Source organism: Brassica rapa, chromosome A03 (genome assembly GCF_000309985.2).
Source record: "Brassica rapa cultivar Chiifu-401-42 chromosome A03, CAAS_Brap_v3.01, whole genome shotgun sequence".
In the NCBI taxonomy this organism is placed as follows: domain Eukaryota; kingdom Viridiplantae; phylum Streptophyta; class Magnoliopsida; order Brassicales; family Brassicaceae; genus Brassica; species Brassica rapa.
The window spans coordinates 15,398,649-15,413,610 of NC_024797.2; the positions used below are offsets into that span (position 1 = coordinate 15,398,649).

Consider the following 14,962-nt stretch of genomic DNA (forward strand, 5'->3'; position numbering starts at 1 on the left):
TAAAATTTTAAATAAAAAATAAATTAAATTAATGATTTATCCTAAAATAAAAAACAACAAATAAGTAAAATCAATTCTCAAATAATAATATAGATCTTGATATCCGAATTTAGTAAGATTTTATAACACTTTTACAATTATTTGATAATAACTAAAAAAATTATTTGATAGCAGTTTTATATTTTTCTGAAATTTTAAAGAGGAGATAATTGTAATAGGTGATATGACAATAATTTTCCTTTTCTAAAATCTTAAACAAAATTGTAAAAGAGCATTTAATATTATTTTTTATATTTTATTGTAAATAAAAAGGAAATTTATAAAATAGAATGTTTTACTTTTTTAAAAAATCCCAGCAAAATAAAATTTTAAAGATTTATTTAATAAAACATTAAATTAGTACATAAGGACATGTAATTTTGTCATTGACTCGGTTGGTGTATTTGACTTTCATTTATTTTTAATTTTCATTCAATTATTTATTTCGGGTTGTGTTCAATTTAAATGTTTAGGTATAGTACTTTCTCTAATCCGAAGTACAAAGTTTATAACAATTCATCTATGCCTCATGATTATAAAATAAAAATATTAACTTGAACTTATGTGTGAAAACGAATTTTAATCATAAAATAAATCTCAAACAACATATGCAAAAAAAACGATCATAAAACTGTAATGAAATGATTTATTATTTTGTGATTTTTATTAAATTAAAACATAAAAAAAAAACATTGCAACGCAACGGACTCGTAGTAATAAATATAAGCTTCTAAGATATTCCCCTGAACATTGGTTAATGAGAGATTAATTAATCTTGAAGCACACTAGTAGAGTTGAAATATTGTTATACGTTTTATTGACTCTTAACATGTTCTACGTGATTGATTCAAATAAACAATATAAATGCTCCCTCTAATTTAGTGATAAGATTTAGTCTTCAAAAGAAAAAAATTAGTGATAAGATAATCTTGTATCTACCTACTATAGTTTTAATCAATCATGTATCTATTGCGATCTGATGCGGTGATACTACAATGTTTAACAGAAATGTGAACTTTACAACATGATTTACTGTGTTTATTTTTATTTTTATAACATCATACTTTATTGATTATAATTGTACGTTTACAAAATCTTCTATCGTTAAAAGAACATAATTATGAAAAACAAAAAAAAACTGCACGAGAACTTGTCTTTGCAAGCTTATCAGCCACCTTGTTTGCTTCTCTTGATATCCAACTAAAACGAACATCTTCAAATCTTCGAGACCACCATGTGATGTCTCTGATCTAGTTCAGGGTCGGGCCTGAAAAATATTGGCCCACAAGCAAAAAATATTTTTGGTCCTTTTGTTTCTAAAAAAACAGCAAAAATATTTAAAGATGCAGGTGTGGACGTTTGAACCCATGTTAATTTTCACTGTTAGAAGAATGTTTCCAGTAGAGCTACATGCTGTTTAGATTTTTATTGGCCCTAAAACAATCTATATTTTTGCCGGGTCCCAAGCACATGCTTGATGAGCTTCTATTCAGGCCCGGCCCTGATCCAGTTATAGCCTGAGAAATACAAATCCTTATCTCTCAGAATCTGAATGGCTTTCAAACAATAATGTGTTTATTATAGAACTATTAATGAATAGAAGATTACCAAAAAAAAACTATTAATGAATAGAAAATGCTTCTTCGAAGTTAAAATACGAAAATGATTTGTCAGCCAATAGTAAATAAGCAAAGTGGACCCTACTCTTTCGTTCAGACAAGATTTTGATACATTATTAAAAATTAAAAAGAGAGAAGAAAAAGACGCGTGTGATAGTGTTGAATTTTCATCTCTCTCCTCTTTTCTTTTAAACTTCAATATCTCTCTCCTTCATATCTGTTTCTCTCACTAAAAAGCTTTCTATTCTCATCATCTCGCTAAATTAGGGTTACAGGCTCGGTCCTGAAATTGTTTCGAACGTTAAAATAAAGGATTTTTGCTCGAAATAGCAGACTTTGAGAGGTGGGTTTAGGATTTTGTGTAGGGATAAGTCGCGAAGATGACATCTTTGCTTGATTTTATTTTATTTTCTGGCTTGTGGGCTTCTTCAAACTCGAACTTAATTTGTGGGTTTTGTGTGTGTTCTACCTAAGAACTTGATTATTTAGGTTTTGGAAGATAAAGTTAGTTTATTTACAATGAGCTTGATCTCTGTCTTTATAGGAACCTCTGTTTAGTGTTTGGTTTTGCAAAAGGTTGTCTTTTCTATTTTAATTCAATTATGAAAATTTCTGATTGCTTTCTTGATTTTGTTTAACTAGCAAGGCTTTTGCTTATTCTAATACATTCCAAGCTGTGGTTTTACTTTGCTTTACTTGTCTGGACTGTTTAATTCAATTGAGCTTTTGCTGATGTTTTAATCATTCATCTTATTCTTACTGATTGCCACGTGTTTTCTCTCGACAGATTCTCAAGGCCCCATGGGAGATTCCATCACGCAAGATTATGCATCTTCGCCACTCGAAAACGATGCTTCGTCAGGGAAAGGCAACGGATACAACTCGCTAGAGATTGCTTCCATCGCATCAGCTTCAGCCATCGTCTCGGTTCTCATCGCTCTTGTGATTCTCTTCCTCTACACTCGGAAGTTGCATCCGAGATCAAAGATCATGTCCACCACCACCAAACGAGAAGTCACTATGTTCATCGACATAGGAGTTTCAATAACCTTCGACAACGTAGTTACCGCTACAAGAAACTTCAACGCCAGTAATCTCATCGGTAACGGCGGATTTGGAGCAACTTACAAAGCGGTAATAATCTCTCAAGAAGACCAAAACGTCGTCGTTGCTATCAAACGCCTCTCCATCGGACGGTTCCAAGGCGTCCAACAGTTCCACGCAGAGATCAAGACTCTCGGTAGGCTTAAGCACCAGAACCTCGTGACTCTTATCGGTTACCACGCGAGCGAGACCGAGATGTTCTTGGTTTACAACTATCTCCCCGGAGGCAACCTCGAGAGATTCATCCGAGAACGTTCCACGAGAGCTGTGGAGTGGAGAGTTCTTCACAAGATCGCGCTCGACGTAGCTCGAGCTCTCGCCTACCTCCACGACCAATGCGTCCCGCGGGTTCTCCACCGCGATGTTAAACCGAGCAACATCCTCTTGGACGATGATCACAACGCTTATTTATCTGATTTCGGGTTAGCGAGGCTGCTCGGGGCTTCGGAAACGCACGCAACGACTGGCGTGGCCGGTACGTTTGGTTACGTGGCGCCCGAGTATGCGATGACTTGTAGGGTTTCGGATAAAGCGGATGTTTACAGCTACGGGGTGGTGCTTCTGGAGCTGCTCTCGGACAAGAAGGTGCTTGATCCGTCTTTTGTTAGGTACGGTAACGGTTTCAACATTGTGCAGTGGGGTGACATGTTGTTGAGACAGGGACGTGCCAAGGAGTTTTTCACGGCCGGTTTGTGGGATGTTGGTCCGCATGATGATCTCGTTGAGGTTCTGCACTTAGCGGTTATCTGTACGTTGGATTCTTTATCGACGAGACCGACGATGAAGCAAGTTGTACAGCGGTTGAAGCAGCTCCAACCTCAGCTCCAGACTCGTGTTGTGTAGTTAAGAAATGTAGGTAATATGTTTTTTATCACTTGTAAAATTTTTTTTATATAGTTGAGTTATTTTCTTGTAATGTTTTAGTAAAATATCCTAAAATTGTTTTTAATAAGTTTTGAAAATAATACAGTTAACCTTAGACAAACAGAATGAATCCAGATCATTTAAGAAATGTAGCTAATATGTTTACCCACTTGTAGATTGTTTTATTATAGTTTTGAGTTATTTTCCTTGTAATCCTTTTGAAAATTAGCCTAATTTTTTTAAAAAGGTTTGAAAATATTGCAATTAACCTTATAGAAAGAAACTCAATGTGGTTTGCAAACAGAATGAATCCGGATTAAACAAAATACGTTTGTTTTTGTTAACACTTCCCATAAGTTTTGTATCTTTTGTTTAATTATTAACAAAGTGTTGACAAAAAAATATTAACAAAAGATGTGCTATTAGTGTGGGTTAATATTTTATGTTATATCAGTTTTCATATAGTTTCGTAGTTTTTTGTTGGTTTGTGTTTGTACATGTGTGTTTTTATGACATAGATTTTTTAAAATTTATGGGTATACATAATATTTTCAAAGTTGAATCTTATGAATTAAAGTAAAGAAAATTTACATCCTAATAACAATGGATTTTTTAAAAAAAAATTCTAAATCAATGATATGTACAATTTTCAATAATAAAAGTTTAATGAAATTTAAAAGTCTTCACCCTAATAACAATAATTTTATTAATATTTTTACAAAAATATAAGCTAATAAAAATAAAAACTATATATTTTTTTAACTCCTCTAGAATTCTTCTACTAGTAATCCTTCCTTATTATATTGTTTTGAGTTATTTTCTTTGTAATAATTTTGAAAATAGCCTAAAATTGTTATAAAAGTTTGAAAATAATACAATTAACCTTATAGAAACTCAATGTGATTTGCAAACGGAATGAATTAGCATATGGTTTAACAACAATTGGGTTCCTAAAAAGAGTATTACGAACTACAAAGAAGAAGAAGGGAGTTTAACAACAATATGTCTAAGCGGGTTACTCGTAACATCACCACCACCGTCGGACACCGTACCTCCGCCGTGCCTAACGAACTCCGCCGGAGAAAGAAAACTGCCGTGGCAAACACACACTATCTTCACCTCCTCCTTGCTCCCTCCGTACCAATAAAGAAACCCTTCCACGCGTTTCCCGTCAGCTCCGACATCCCTCGTCGACACACAAGGCATGTCTTCCAAAATGTTCCTCGCCTTCTCCATCCCCGAAACTTCTTGGTTCTTTTTCTTCGCCGTGTTTCCATTTTTGCCCCTCCCGCTGACCGGACCGGGGACAAGAAAACCATCTTTCTCTCCCTTCTCCTTTGTCGGAAGAGGAGGAACGTTAAATGACAGAAACGTCTTCGCCTCGGCTTGGACCTTTGTCTTCTCCGCTCGCTTCCTCTTCGCCTCTATCTCCGTTTCCACAGGCAGAGAACGCGTCCGATCCAGCTGGAACATGTCCGAAACTCCTGTCTGCCGCATATCTCCGCCGGATCTTTGTCCGTCGAAGACGAAACCTTCCGGTATGGAAGAAGATCGAGCCAATTCAAAGTTCTTCCTCTTCCTCGATCTCGGATCCGTACCAAACTGACCATTCAGAGAAAGACCTAACGTTAGCTCAATATCTTCATCCTTCTTCATTGCCTCTTCCCGTCTCTCACCATGCTCAGAGTCTCTGTGACAAAAATGGTTGCTCGTGACGAAAAACTTCCCCAAAAGATTAGGGACTTGAACGACGCCGTTTGTGCTGCTTCCCCTTGCTCTTAACATCTCCATGATCTTCAAAAGAACCAAAACTAAAAAAAAAAGAAACAGCAAATGCTGATCAAATATCTGAAAAAAAACTGAGGTCAGAGAATCCGAGTTCGAATATGTTTTTAGTTTTACAATATTGAGAGAGACGAAACCATTTGTCTTTAAAATAACCACCAAGTGTTACTATTATAAACCTATAGTACTACAATTTGCAGTATTTTTATATTTGTCAGGAAAATCATGTTTCTGAATTATTTTACAAGCATAGTTGACGACCTGGTACGGATTAATTTCCCTTTAGTATATTTCACACAAGTTGGGCTTTACAAAAATACGAAATACAGCATAATATTTATTATAAAATTATATAATTAGTAGCATAATATTGAATAATATTATTTTTGGTGGAAACAAGAAAAGATAGACGACCACCCACCACGCCACGTGGAAAAAGGCCATCAAGTGGGGGAGAGAGCTTAGCGTAGACGTAGGCTACTTGTTGATGTACAACTTGACACGTGTCTAATTATCAACGTGCTCAACTACGACAATCACTTTATTGCCACGTGTATCCAGCCTGACTGGGCCCCCGATAAGCCAATCAGAATTTAATTATGAAAATTTTGTCTTTTTTCTTTTTTAGCTTAACAATATAATATAAGAATGTGAGCTACTTCAAGCTCAATATTTATTATTGAAACAAAATTGTGAAATATTTATATGTTTATTCTATTTAATTCTCGCTATAATATATATTCACTAATAATAATAACCAAGAAAAAAAAACAAAAAAGCTTTTAGAATTTAGCTAACATCTGTCTTTGTGGTAAGAATTTGTTTTTGAATATTTCATAAAAACCAACTTGTATTTCTTTTTTTGTGTTAAATGGAGGATCCTAAAAGACGCAAACAATCAAGAGCAGATCGAGAAGTGGGATCCGCATAGTGGCCAACTTGTATTTTTTTTTGTGTGTTCGTTTTAGAAAAATGTTAATCCAAATATGTTTTTCTAAAAAGGTGATAAGATTATTGACACGTTTCGTTTGACAGAGTACGCCACGTGTGTCTTTATTCATTACTTCACGACAATATACAGCCAAGTTGCAGGGACATGATAACATTAAGCAATAAGCATGGTCAACCAAGCTTTGGTTTATTTTTCGTTTAGGCTCTCTTTTCTAAATGATGTACACCTAATCTAAAACTATGAATTGGTGTAATAGAGTTTCCAAAGGTCACTTACAATGTTATTTCTTAATTCTACACCTAATACCTGCATCCTATTATATAGCATTATGTGTGGAACCGGATTGGTGCGTGTGCGGATAAAATAATACACACCGTAGATGTTTCTCTGACGACCCAACTTGTTTACAAACAGACTGGGCTTTTGTTCAATAGTGGTCGTCGTTTACATTTCTTTTATTGGGCCAAACCATGAAAGGTTGTCGTTGTGAAACCGAAAATTTTCCTACTCTGCATTGTGCATGTGCACACCAGTGTTGTTTTTTTTAGTGTTCACACCATTGTACAAGCATGCAAAAAAATTGCATATATGTTGGTAAGAAATGTTTTGCATAAACACATCGAACACACACAGACACACAAATATACATGCTGGGGATGACAAAAGTAAAATAAAGAAGACTATGTTACGTTACTATCGAGCAATTTACCCTATGGATTGACATAGGGATTGGTGTTTGGAATAGGAACAGTGCAGAGAAAAAGTTTATTAGCCTATGCAATAGAATCAGATTCAGTAGTTATGTATCTTTGATTTTAATCGATTCCATTATTTTCACTAAAACCCGTCTACTTTTAATTATGTATGCAGCATGTGCTTTTTATATTTAACCGGCCACTTTCTCCCGAATAAAACTCTTTCTAACTGATAATCATCGTAGAAACATTAGAATTGATAGGTAAAAAATAGATAAAAATAAAATTATATGAATAAAAAAGAATTATTATTTTATCATATTTAGAAAAAATCAAATTTATTATATATTTCTCTACAATAAAAAAATGATGATAAATAAAATGAAAAAAATTATTTTTTATAAATGGTAAAAAAATTAAAAATATTAAGAGCTGCATTATTCTTCGTAATTTATTGGTCATCATTCATAACCTAGATAACATGGTAATTTACACTATGCTTCAAGTCTATATCGAACGTACGTTTGCACAACCTATTTATACCAAAACCTGAATTAATTTCAATATCTAAAATAATTATTAGTAATTTTGTTCCAATAAAATTATCATTCCTTTTAATTTGTCAAAGGTGCCCACTCCATACATACAACTGACGTAGTTAGAACTTAGAAATAACAAATAAATTTAAAAGATGTAATTGTTGGTAATTAAAGAAAAAAAAACTGACTAATTAGGAGAAAAAAGTGAATGGAAAATGGGGGGGACCATAACCATTGAGTAAATAACTCTCTTTCTCTTCTGTTTTCTTCAGTTTTTCTCTCGAGATGTCCAACCTCTTCACTCTCCATCTACCTATTGTATAGCAACGTAATAAACACACATTTTTCAAAACTTATGATCGTTTGTTGTCTTATATTTCTAGTAACTCTGTGTACATCAATAAACAATATAACGAGCACTCATAACTATGCCAAAAGTATTTTCAAATTTATGATATGAAAAATTGAGTACATAATCTTTATTAGTTAACTCTTTCACATGCGGACTATATATTTACATCAACAGATGAAGTATCAATGCTCTGGAATATTTAGTTATTTGTCTATATAATGATAGACTGTCGAAAATGTGGCATCTATCTACTTGTCATGTTCCAAAAAAAAAAAATCTACTTGTCTATATTGTGTGTATATATATAAACGTGTTTGTATAGTTTTGATAAAGATGTCAAACTCCAGTGGTTGAAACTAAATTGTATACGTCTCGAATTGGACGGCATTCATGCGTACCGACGGTACCATATAGATTTTAATCTCTTTCAACGACAGTGATTAATGATTGGGTGTTCTATTTAGCAATAACCACGTAACCTCACTTAGTTACGTTTTTTGGTGTTGCTAGCTTTAGCTTATTAGTCATATATGACAACCATCATCATATACGAATTATTTTGGTCATTCAAAATATTAAAAGAACAGGGTATGGTCGGTACGGGGTAAATAACTACTCTCCAACTTTGAAAATCACTATACTTTATATCAAATATTTATATGTAAGAAGTCTTCAAGTATGTATCGTGTAGATGCGTGTGACCCATTTAAGATATTATTTTCGTTGATCCTTCGCATAATTAAACTATTACTTATTATCATCTATTCGAAGTATTGAAGAGCTATTAAAATCCAATATTTGTTCATGAAACCACAAACTTTTGGAGTCGGTGAAGTAGACATGACTTAGTGGATTCTTGGTTTGTCCGATTTCCTCCTTTTTACCATGTGATGTCCTAAGATAAAATGATCATCATCACACTTTCTTTTTGTCACTCCTTTGTTTTGTTTCTTAAGCCGCTTCTATTTTTCCTATCAGTATTTTTTAATATCATCTTTATTTCAGATTACTTTTATACTTTACACATATACTTCATTAGTATACATGTATATATATATATGTATATATCAATTTCTGCTTAAATATCACATATATTACTAGATCTTATATATAAAAAAATGTTAAAACTGTTTTCACCTAAAGCAAAGATAAATTAGGGTTTAGTGATGTCTAGTAAATGTACTTGTGTTTAAAAAGGTACATATGAATGAATATAAGGTACACGAGGCGTGCATTAGGTATACCTTTTGTTAATTGTCGATAACAGCATGCCCATGCAAATATACATAGGGACCATATATACAGTTACACACAACACGGTATGTTTACTCAAAATAACATATCTTTAAAATCGAAAAATGTTAAGATATCCAATTTAAAGGCGAGTTTAAGCACACACTACAAGTCTTATTTACATAAACATTATGTACGAAAATCCATCGTGAAGTGATTGTAGTTTTACGTCTTTGATATTAATAGCTAGTGATGGATATGTTCCAAAATAAAGATAGTAAGTGATGCTAGTTTAACCAGTCAGGATATCATTATAGGCCCAAATTCACTTTTACTAGCTAGTGACTGCAATGGCGGCTGCAAAACATGGCGGATCACAATTTTGGGGTAAAAGGAAAGCCCTATATGTCCTATCTATCTATTATATCATCCCATTTATACTGGATAAAAATGTTACTTAAACTAATTTATCACCGTTTGATAAAATTTATACATATAAACTAATACTTATAATGCATTCATTTCATAACGATTATTATTTATATTATAACCACTAATGTTTTCGTTAATTAATTTTATCTTTAAGTATTAGTTAGATGTTTTAGCAAGCTACTATTATATATAGCTTAACGTAATATATGTCTGATTAACTTGGTATCTATATCTTCTTTGAAAGTTTGATATTAACGTTTACTTGTTTGGGACCTCTTCTTTGCCGTACTTTAATTCCCATTCATATCACATATTCGATTTATGTTTTCTTATCTGTATATAGATTACAGATATGATCTATGATATCAAAAAGATGAAAATGAATTTGACTGCTTAATCAACGCATTTACTTTATTTTCCCTTCGAGGATAGCGAAGTGTGCCCACGTTGCACTATTACAACCATTGCTTTTTAACAAAAATATACTTTAGTCGCAATTCTTCTAAATTTGGAGGCTTATGATATTGATAGGGTTCTCATATTCACTTCCAAAGCATCTTTTGAAAAAAAAAAACATCTTCCTCTCTCTTATTTTGTTTACTTTCTTATTTTCATTTGTTCATACTTTAATAAAGGAAAATCGAATCGCATACTTTCTTCTCTATATTTATCTTCTTCTTCATCATCATCATCATCTTCTTATTACTTACTTTATAGAACAACAAAACCCTAGATTTGCTGTTCAGCTCAGGACCGTACAAACTGAAGAGTTCAGGTAAGAAAACGCAACTCATGTTTTTAGGTCTATATATATAACAAATCATAGTCAAACCCCAATTTTCTTCTTTTTAATTTTATTTTTATGATTTCTATTTTGTGGTGTTCACTACATTGTCAACCACACTCGTTTTATAAAAGATTCAGAAACCCTAAAGGATATTAAGAGATTTAGAATTTTAAACTAAATTGTTTGCAAAATTATCCTTTTGCCTTAAATTTTCAGCTATTGGATTTACATTTTTTGGGGTTTTGGTAGTAAAGACTAAAGATAGAGATCTCGACAGTAGCATCATGGATACCGGCCCTTGGAAAGATACAAACGACGACGTTTCAGGTCAGACTAGGACAAGACGTGAAGGAGAGTCGGAAGAAGCCGTAGCCACTACGAAGCGGCCAGCTACGATTTCTTCTTCTTCGTCGTGGATGAAGTCAAAGGATCCAAGGATTGTTAGGGTTTCACGAGCCTTTGGAGGCAAAGACCGTCACAGCAAAGTGTGTACGTTGCGTGGTCTACGTGACAGACGCGTGAGATTATCAGTCCCCACGGCTATCCAGCTCTATGATCTTCAAGAACGCCTCGGCCTTGACCAGCCTAGCAAAGCCGTTGACTGGCTGCTCAATGTAGCTAAAGAGGAGATCGATGAGCTTCCTCCCTTGCCCGTCTCGCCGGAAACTTTCACTCTTTTCAACCATCATCAGTCTTTCTTGAATCTTGGTCAACGGCCGGGTCAAGATCCGACCCAACTCGGATTTAAAATCAATGGATGTGTAGAAGAGTCTACTACTACTAGCCGCGAAGAAAACAACAATGAGAGAGGTGAAAAAGATGTTTCTTTTGCAAACAATCATCACATTGGGTCTTATGGAACCTATCACAACATGGAACATCATCATCAACAACATTCGAGTTTTCAGGCGGATTATCATCAACATCAACTACATAGTCTTGTCCCATTTCCATCACAGTTCTTGGTATGTCCAATGACGACATTGTCAACAACAACAACAACTACACAATCTTTGTTTCCCTCATCCTCATCAGCTGGTTCCTGGACTATGGAGACAACAGATCCAAGGCGAATGGTAAGCCATTTTCAAATGCCACTAATGGGTAGTTCTTCTTCTTCAGCATCCCAAAACATTTCGACTTTATACTCATTGTTACATGGTAGTAGTAGCAACAATGGTAGTAGTAACCGAATGTCGTCAGTCCAACTCAACCAGACTAGTAGAGGAAGTGATAATCCCATGTGATTAGATTATTGAAACAATGAAATGTTCGATGTGTTCGCAACAGAGGGGACACAAAACAAAAATAATAAGGTAGTTAAATTTTGCACTATGTTTTCCTGATATATCTCTATACAAGTTAAACGTTAACTCGTGGAATTTATGAATTAGCATATTAGCATTCATGTGTTTTGAATTTTGTCATCTGTGTATGCATAGCTTCTTCATAGGATTTAGCAACACTAAATACTCATATATGATACGTGGTTTAGTTTATTTAGGTCTTTTTGTAGATTAATTAAGTGACTAGAAAAAAATTGTATAAACATTTAAAAAGAGAAGCTAAACAAATTCAGATTCATCATGAGATAACATGATAATGTGAAATGATTGCAATCTATTAACTATACTAGGTTAACTGAGGAAGTAAATATGAGATTATGCTTCTATTTGATGCGCAGTACTGTAGAACTCAAGTGGTGGATGTAGCTAGATTTGATGATAATTTGTAACCATTAGTCAAGATTTAACTAAATCCATAAATCCAATTACCCAAATAATACACCTAACATTATTGTATTAATGTCATCTGAGTCTGACAAATATTTGACTCAAATATCAAATAGAAATTCATTGCGAATGGGTTTGAGCTCACAGCTCCTATTAGCTAGCATAGTAGGTCGCATTTAAACTTAAGGTGTTATTAGTTAGTACCACAAATGTATGTTAATGCTATCGTCGGCTAATGCTATCGTCGTTAATGTATGTTAAACTCAAACAAATGTATCACATTGACCAATGCAAATGTTACTATACAGTACACATAAATGATACATGCAAAACATCATTTTTTTTCTCTCTCTACCCAAGACTCTCTCTTCCATCTCTACATCTTCTCAGCCCCGCTTAGCTCCGGCACCGGCAGTGCGTCCGGTGTACGTTAGCTCCTCCCGCCGGAGGCATCTCTCCCCTTCCTCTCTTTTTCCCTTTGCTTCCTCACCCACCTCTCCTTGCCGTCGACATGTCTGATTTTGTGGAAGGTTTCTCGTCGTCGGAACCCTAGATCTTCCCGGGAAGTGATAGATCCGGTGGTCGTGATGCTTTCTGGAGACTCAACGAGGCGGTTCAAGACGGTGGTGTGAACGAAGTCGGTTTTTCGGGTGTGGCTCCGTCAGATCTCGTTTTCAGTTTTGTAGATCTACACGGGGTCGCGGCAGTGGTGGCGCGTGAGACTCAGTTCTGGTACTCTCCTCTGGTCTTTTCTCTTGTTGCTTTAGCGAAGAGTTTCATCTTCGAGTTGGAGTGGAGCGTTTTGTTCTTCTTGTCGTCTGGATACTTGGCGTCTTGTATCAAGACTTGGTCTAACTGCGTTCGGTGGAGACGGCGGACCTCTTTGTCGGCGCGTGCACAGAGGATTGGTGGTCGTGTGGCTGTTACTTCTCTGTGAGTCTTCGTGTGTTGCTAATGGATGTTTCGCCGCTTCTGTCGTCTATGGCAGACATGGCTTCTCCTCCGGTGGCCTCTCTCCATTTGCTAGATCTCTCTCGTCTTCGGTTCATAGCCCAGCCTCTTCGCGGGAGGTCAGTGGCGTCTTCATTTCCGCTTTGGTGCTTGCTCTCGGTTCTCCACCGATGTGTTGGCCAGAGCTCAGGGAGTACAGGATCAGGTTCTCTGATCCGGACCGGAAGCTGCGGGTAGCATCTTATGAGTCTGTTGGTGTTACTCGTAGCTTGGAGACCCGGTTGAAGATCGATCATCCCAGTGCCGGGATCTCTACTTGGAGTCTTGGTAGATTGCATCTTCTTCTCTTTGCAGGTTACGAAGACTATGTATTCGGAGTTTGCAACCAGTGCATCCCATTTTGGTTTGGAGGGTGTAGACGTGTTGGTGGCCTCGGCAATTGACGGTAAGCATTCCTCTCCCGACAGTCCGGTGTTTTGCGCTTCATTGACCGTGTCGGTTGCGATGATGATGAAGTCATCGGGATCCAGCTACTCCGGCAGGAAGACAACTAGGACGGCGGCGGTCTCCTAGGCTCGGGAAGGCACCGGCAACTCAGGTAACTCCGGGTTTATTCCACTTTCCCGGGATGTGTCTACTACGGTTGAGAACGGTGAACGATTCTGTGGAAATTGAAACTAACTAGTGAACTGCGCCGGGTGAGGTTTGTGTAAGGGAATCTAGTTGGGGACGATTAGATGCGGTTATTTTGTCGGATTTAAAGTTGTAACCGATACTGGATTCCCGGTTCGGGCCGGTTTTTAAATATTAAATATGTTACTTAAAAAAAAAAAAAAAAATGATACATGCAGATATATATAAAAATGGGGAATAATAAATAGACGAAGGAGGAAGAGAAAATAGTTAATTAGGAATAATAGAGACAAAAAGTTTGTAAATAATAATAGTGTGTACGATCTTCTTTGATTGATTAGAGTAAAAAGGCTACCGATCCAATGCTCTGTCACTCTGTCATAGTGTCATATATCATCATACTTTCTGCGAAAAGCTTCCATGTCGATCTCTAGCTATTATGCATCATATATATATTGTTTATTTCAAAGTTTGCCATATATTAACAGCCCTTTCTCAAAAAAAAAAAAGTTTGCCATATATTTTGATGTACACTCTTCACTGTCAGTACACTAGTCTATTTTTGTTGTTGTCTACGAGTTATATCGAAACTCATTAATATTTTTTGTTAAAACTATAACGATGACAACTCATTAGACATGCTTGCAACTGCACAATTTATAAAAATGTATGTTTCATGATTAACTTTTTTTAATAAGATTGTCTGATGAAAAAATAAACTGAAAATATACTACATTAATGAAACTGAATTGTATTTTCGATTGCAAATCTCTAAAAACGAGTGTAGGTCTTATATATGCAGTATATTAGTGGTTGTTATTAGAAAATGACATTTATAACGTTACTAGCTAAAAGAATTTGGCAAGAATATGCACCATTTGGTGAGGTTGCGGTTGATCACCCACTGAATTCTGATCTTATGGCACCAACGGCTCTGGTTTTACTTGTTGAGTTTTCACCTTGGACGACTTTAATGGTTTACGAATAGCTTTGTAATCTTATATTTTTAGTGGTAGAATTAGGTGGTTTAAGAGACATTTATATTCCAAGTTTTGGGAGATACTCGTTTTTGCAGTGGTGAAAAACACAGCAATATACTTTAGATTGTGCTGGATCCGTGTGAGAAATCACCTAGTGAATGTTCTAGTTTGTTGATAAGAGACATTATTGTATATGTGATAAAAAATGATGTGTTCAAAAACTTTGTACCAATTATCGGTAAATGAAATAGTATGTATCGGTGA

At 35.3% G+C, this 14,962-nt stretch overlaps 3 protein-coding genes across 7 annotated transcripts; 2 read left to right on the forward strand and 1 right to left on the reverse strand.

Annotated features, from left to right (window-relative positions):
- The first annotated feature begins 1,793 nt into the window (after positions 1-1,793).
- On the forward strand, positions 1,794-3,832 carry LOC103860116 (LRR receptor-like serine/threonine-protein kinase RPK2). Of its 2 annotated transcripts, none has more exons than XM_018657799.2 (2): positions 1,794-2,001; positions 2,446-3,832. In XM_018657799.2, the coding sequence occupies exon 2, from the start codon at positions 2,460-2,462 to the stop codon at positions 3,603-3,605; it is 1,146 nt and encodes a 381-aa protein (XP_018513315.2). In that variant the 5' UTR covers positions 1,794-2,001; positions 2,446-2,459; the 3' UTR covers positions 3,606-3,832. The 2 variants fall into 2 exon arrangements, with proteins under 2 accessions (XP_018513315.2, XP_033144676.1); XM_033288785.1 differs by having other exon boundaries at positions 1,816-1,959.
- Positions 3,833-4,454: 622 nt separating this feature from the next.
- On the reverse strand, positions 4,455-8,980 carry LOC103858941 (ninja-family protein AFP4). The gene has a single exon (XM_033288786.1). It carries the CDS (start codon positions 5,415-5,417, stop codon positions 4,596-4,598), a length of 822 nt encoding a protein of 273 aa, XP_033144677.1. The 5' UTR covers positions 5,418-8,980; the 3' UTR covers positions 4,455-4,595.
- Positions 8,981-9,088: 108 nt separating this feature from the next.
- Positions 9,089-14,769, forward strand: LOC103858942 (transcription factor TCP13). 4 transcript variants are annotated; one of them, XM_018657808.2, is made up of 5 exons: positions 9,089-10,389; positions 10,679-11,477; positions 12,688-13,067; positions 13,123-13,412; positions 13,504-14,769. In XM_018657808.2, the coding sequence occupies exons 1-5, from the start codon at positions 10,133-10,135 to the stop codon at positions 13,656-13,658; spliced, it is 1,881 nt and encodes a 626-aa protein (XP_018513324.2). In that variant the 5' UTR covers positions 9,089-10,132; the 3' UTR covers positions 13,659-14,769. The 4 variants fall into 4 exon arrangements, with proteins under 4 accessions (XP_018513324.2, XP_009134647.1, XP_009134649.1 ...); XM_009136399.3 differs by lacking the exons at positions 12,688-13,067; positions 13,123-13,412; positions 13,504-14,769 and having other exon boundaries at positions 9,090-10,389; positions 10,618-11,828; XM_009136401.3 differs by lacking the exons at positions 12,688-13,067; positions 13,123-13,412; positions 13,504-14,769 and having other exon boundaries at positions 9,090-10,389; positions 10,651-11,828.
- Positions 14,770-14,962: the final 193 nt, after the last annotated feature.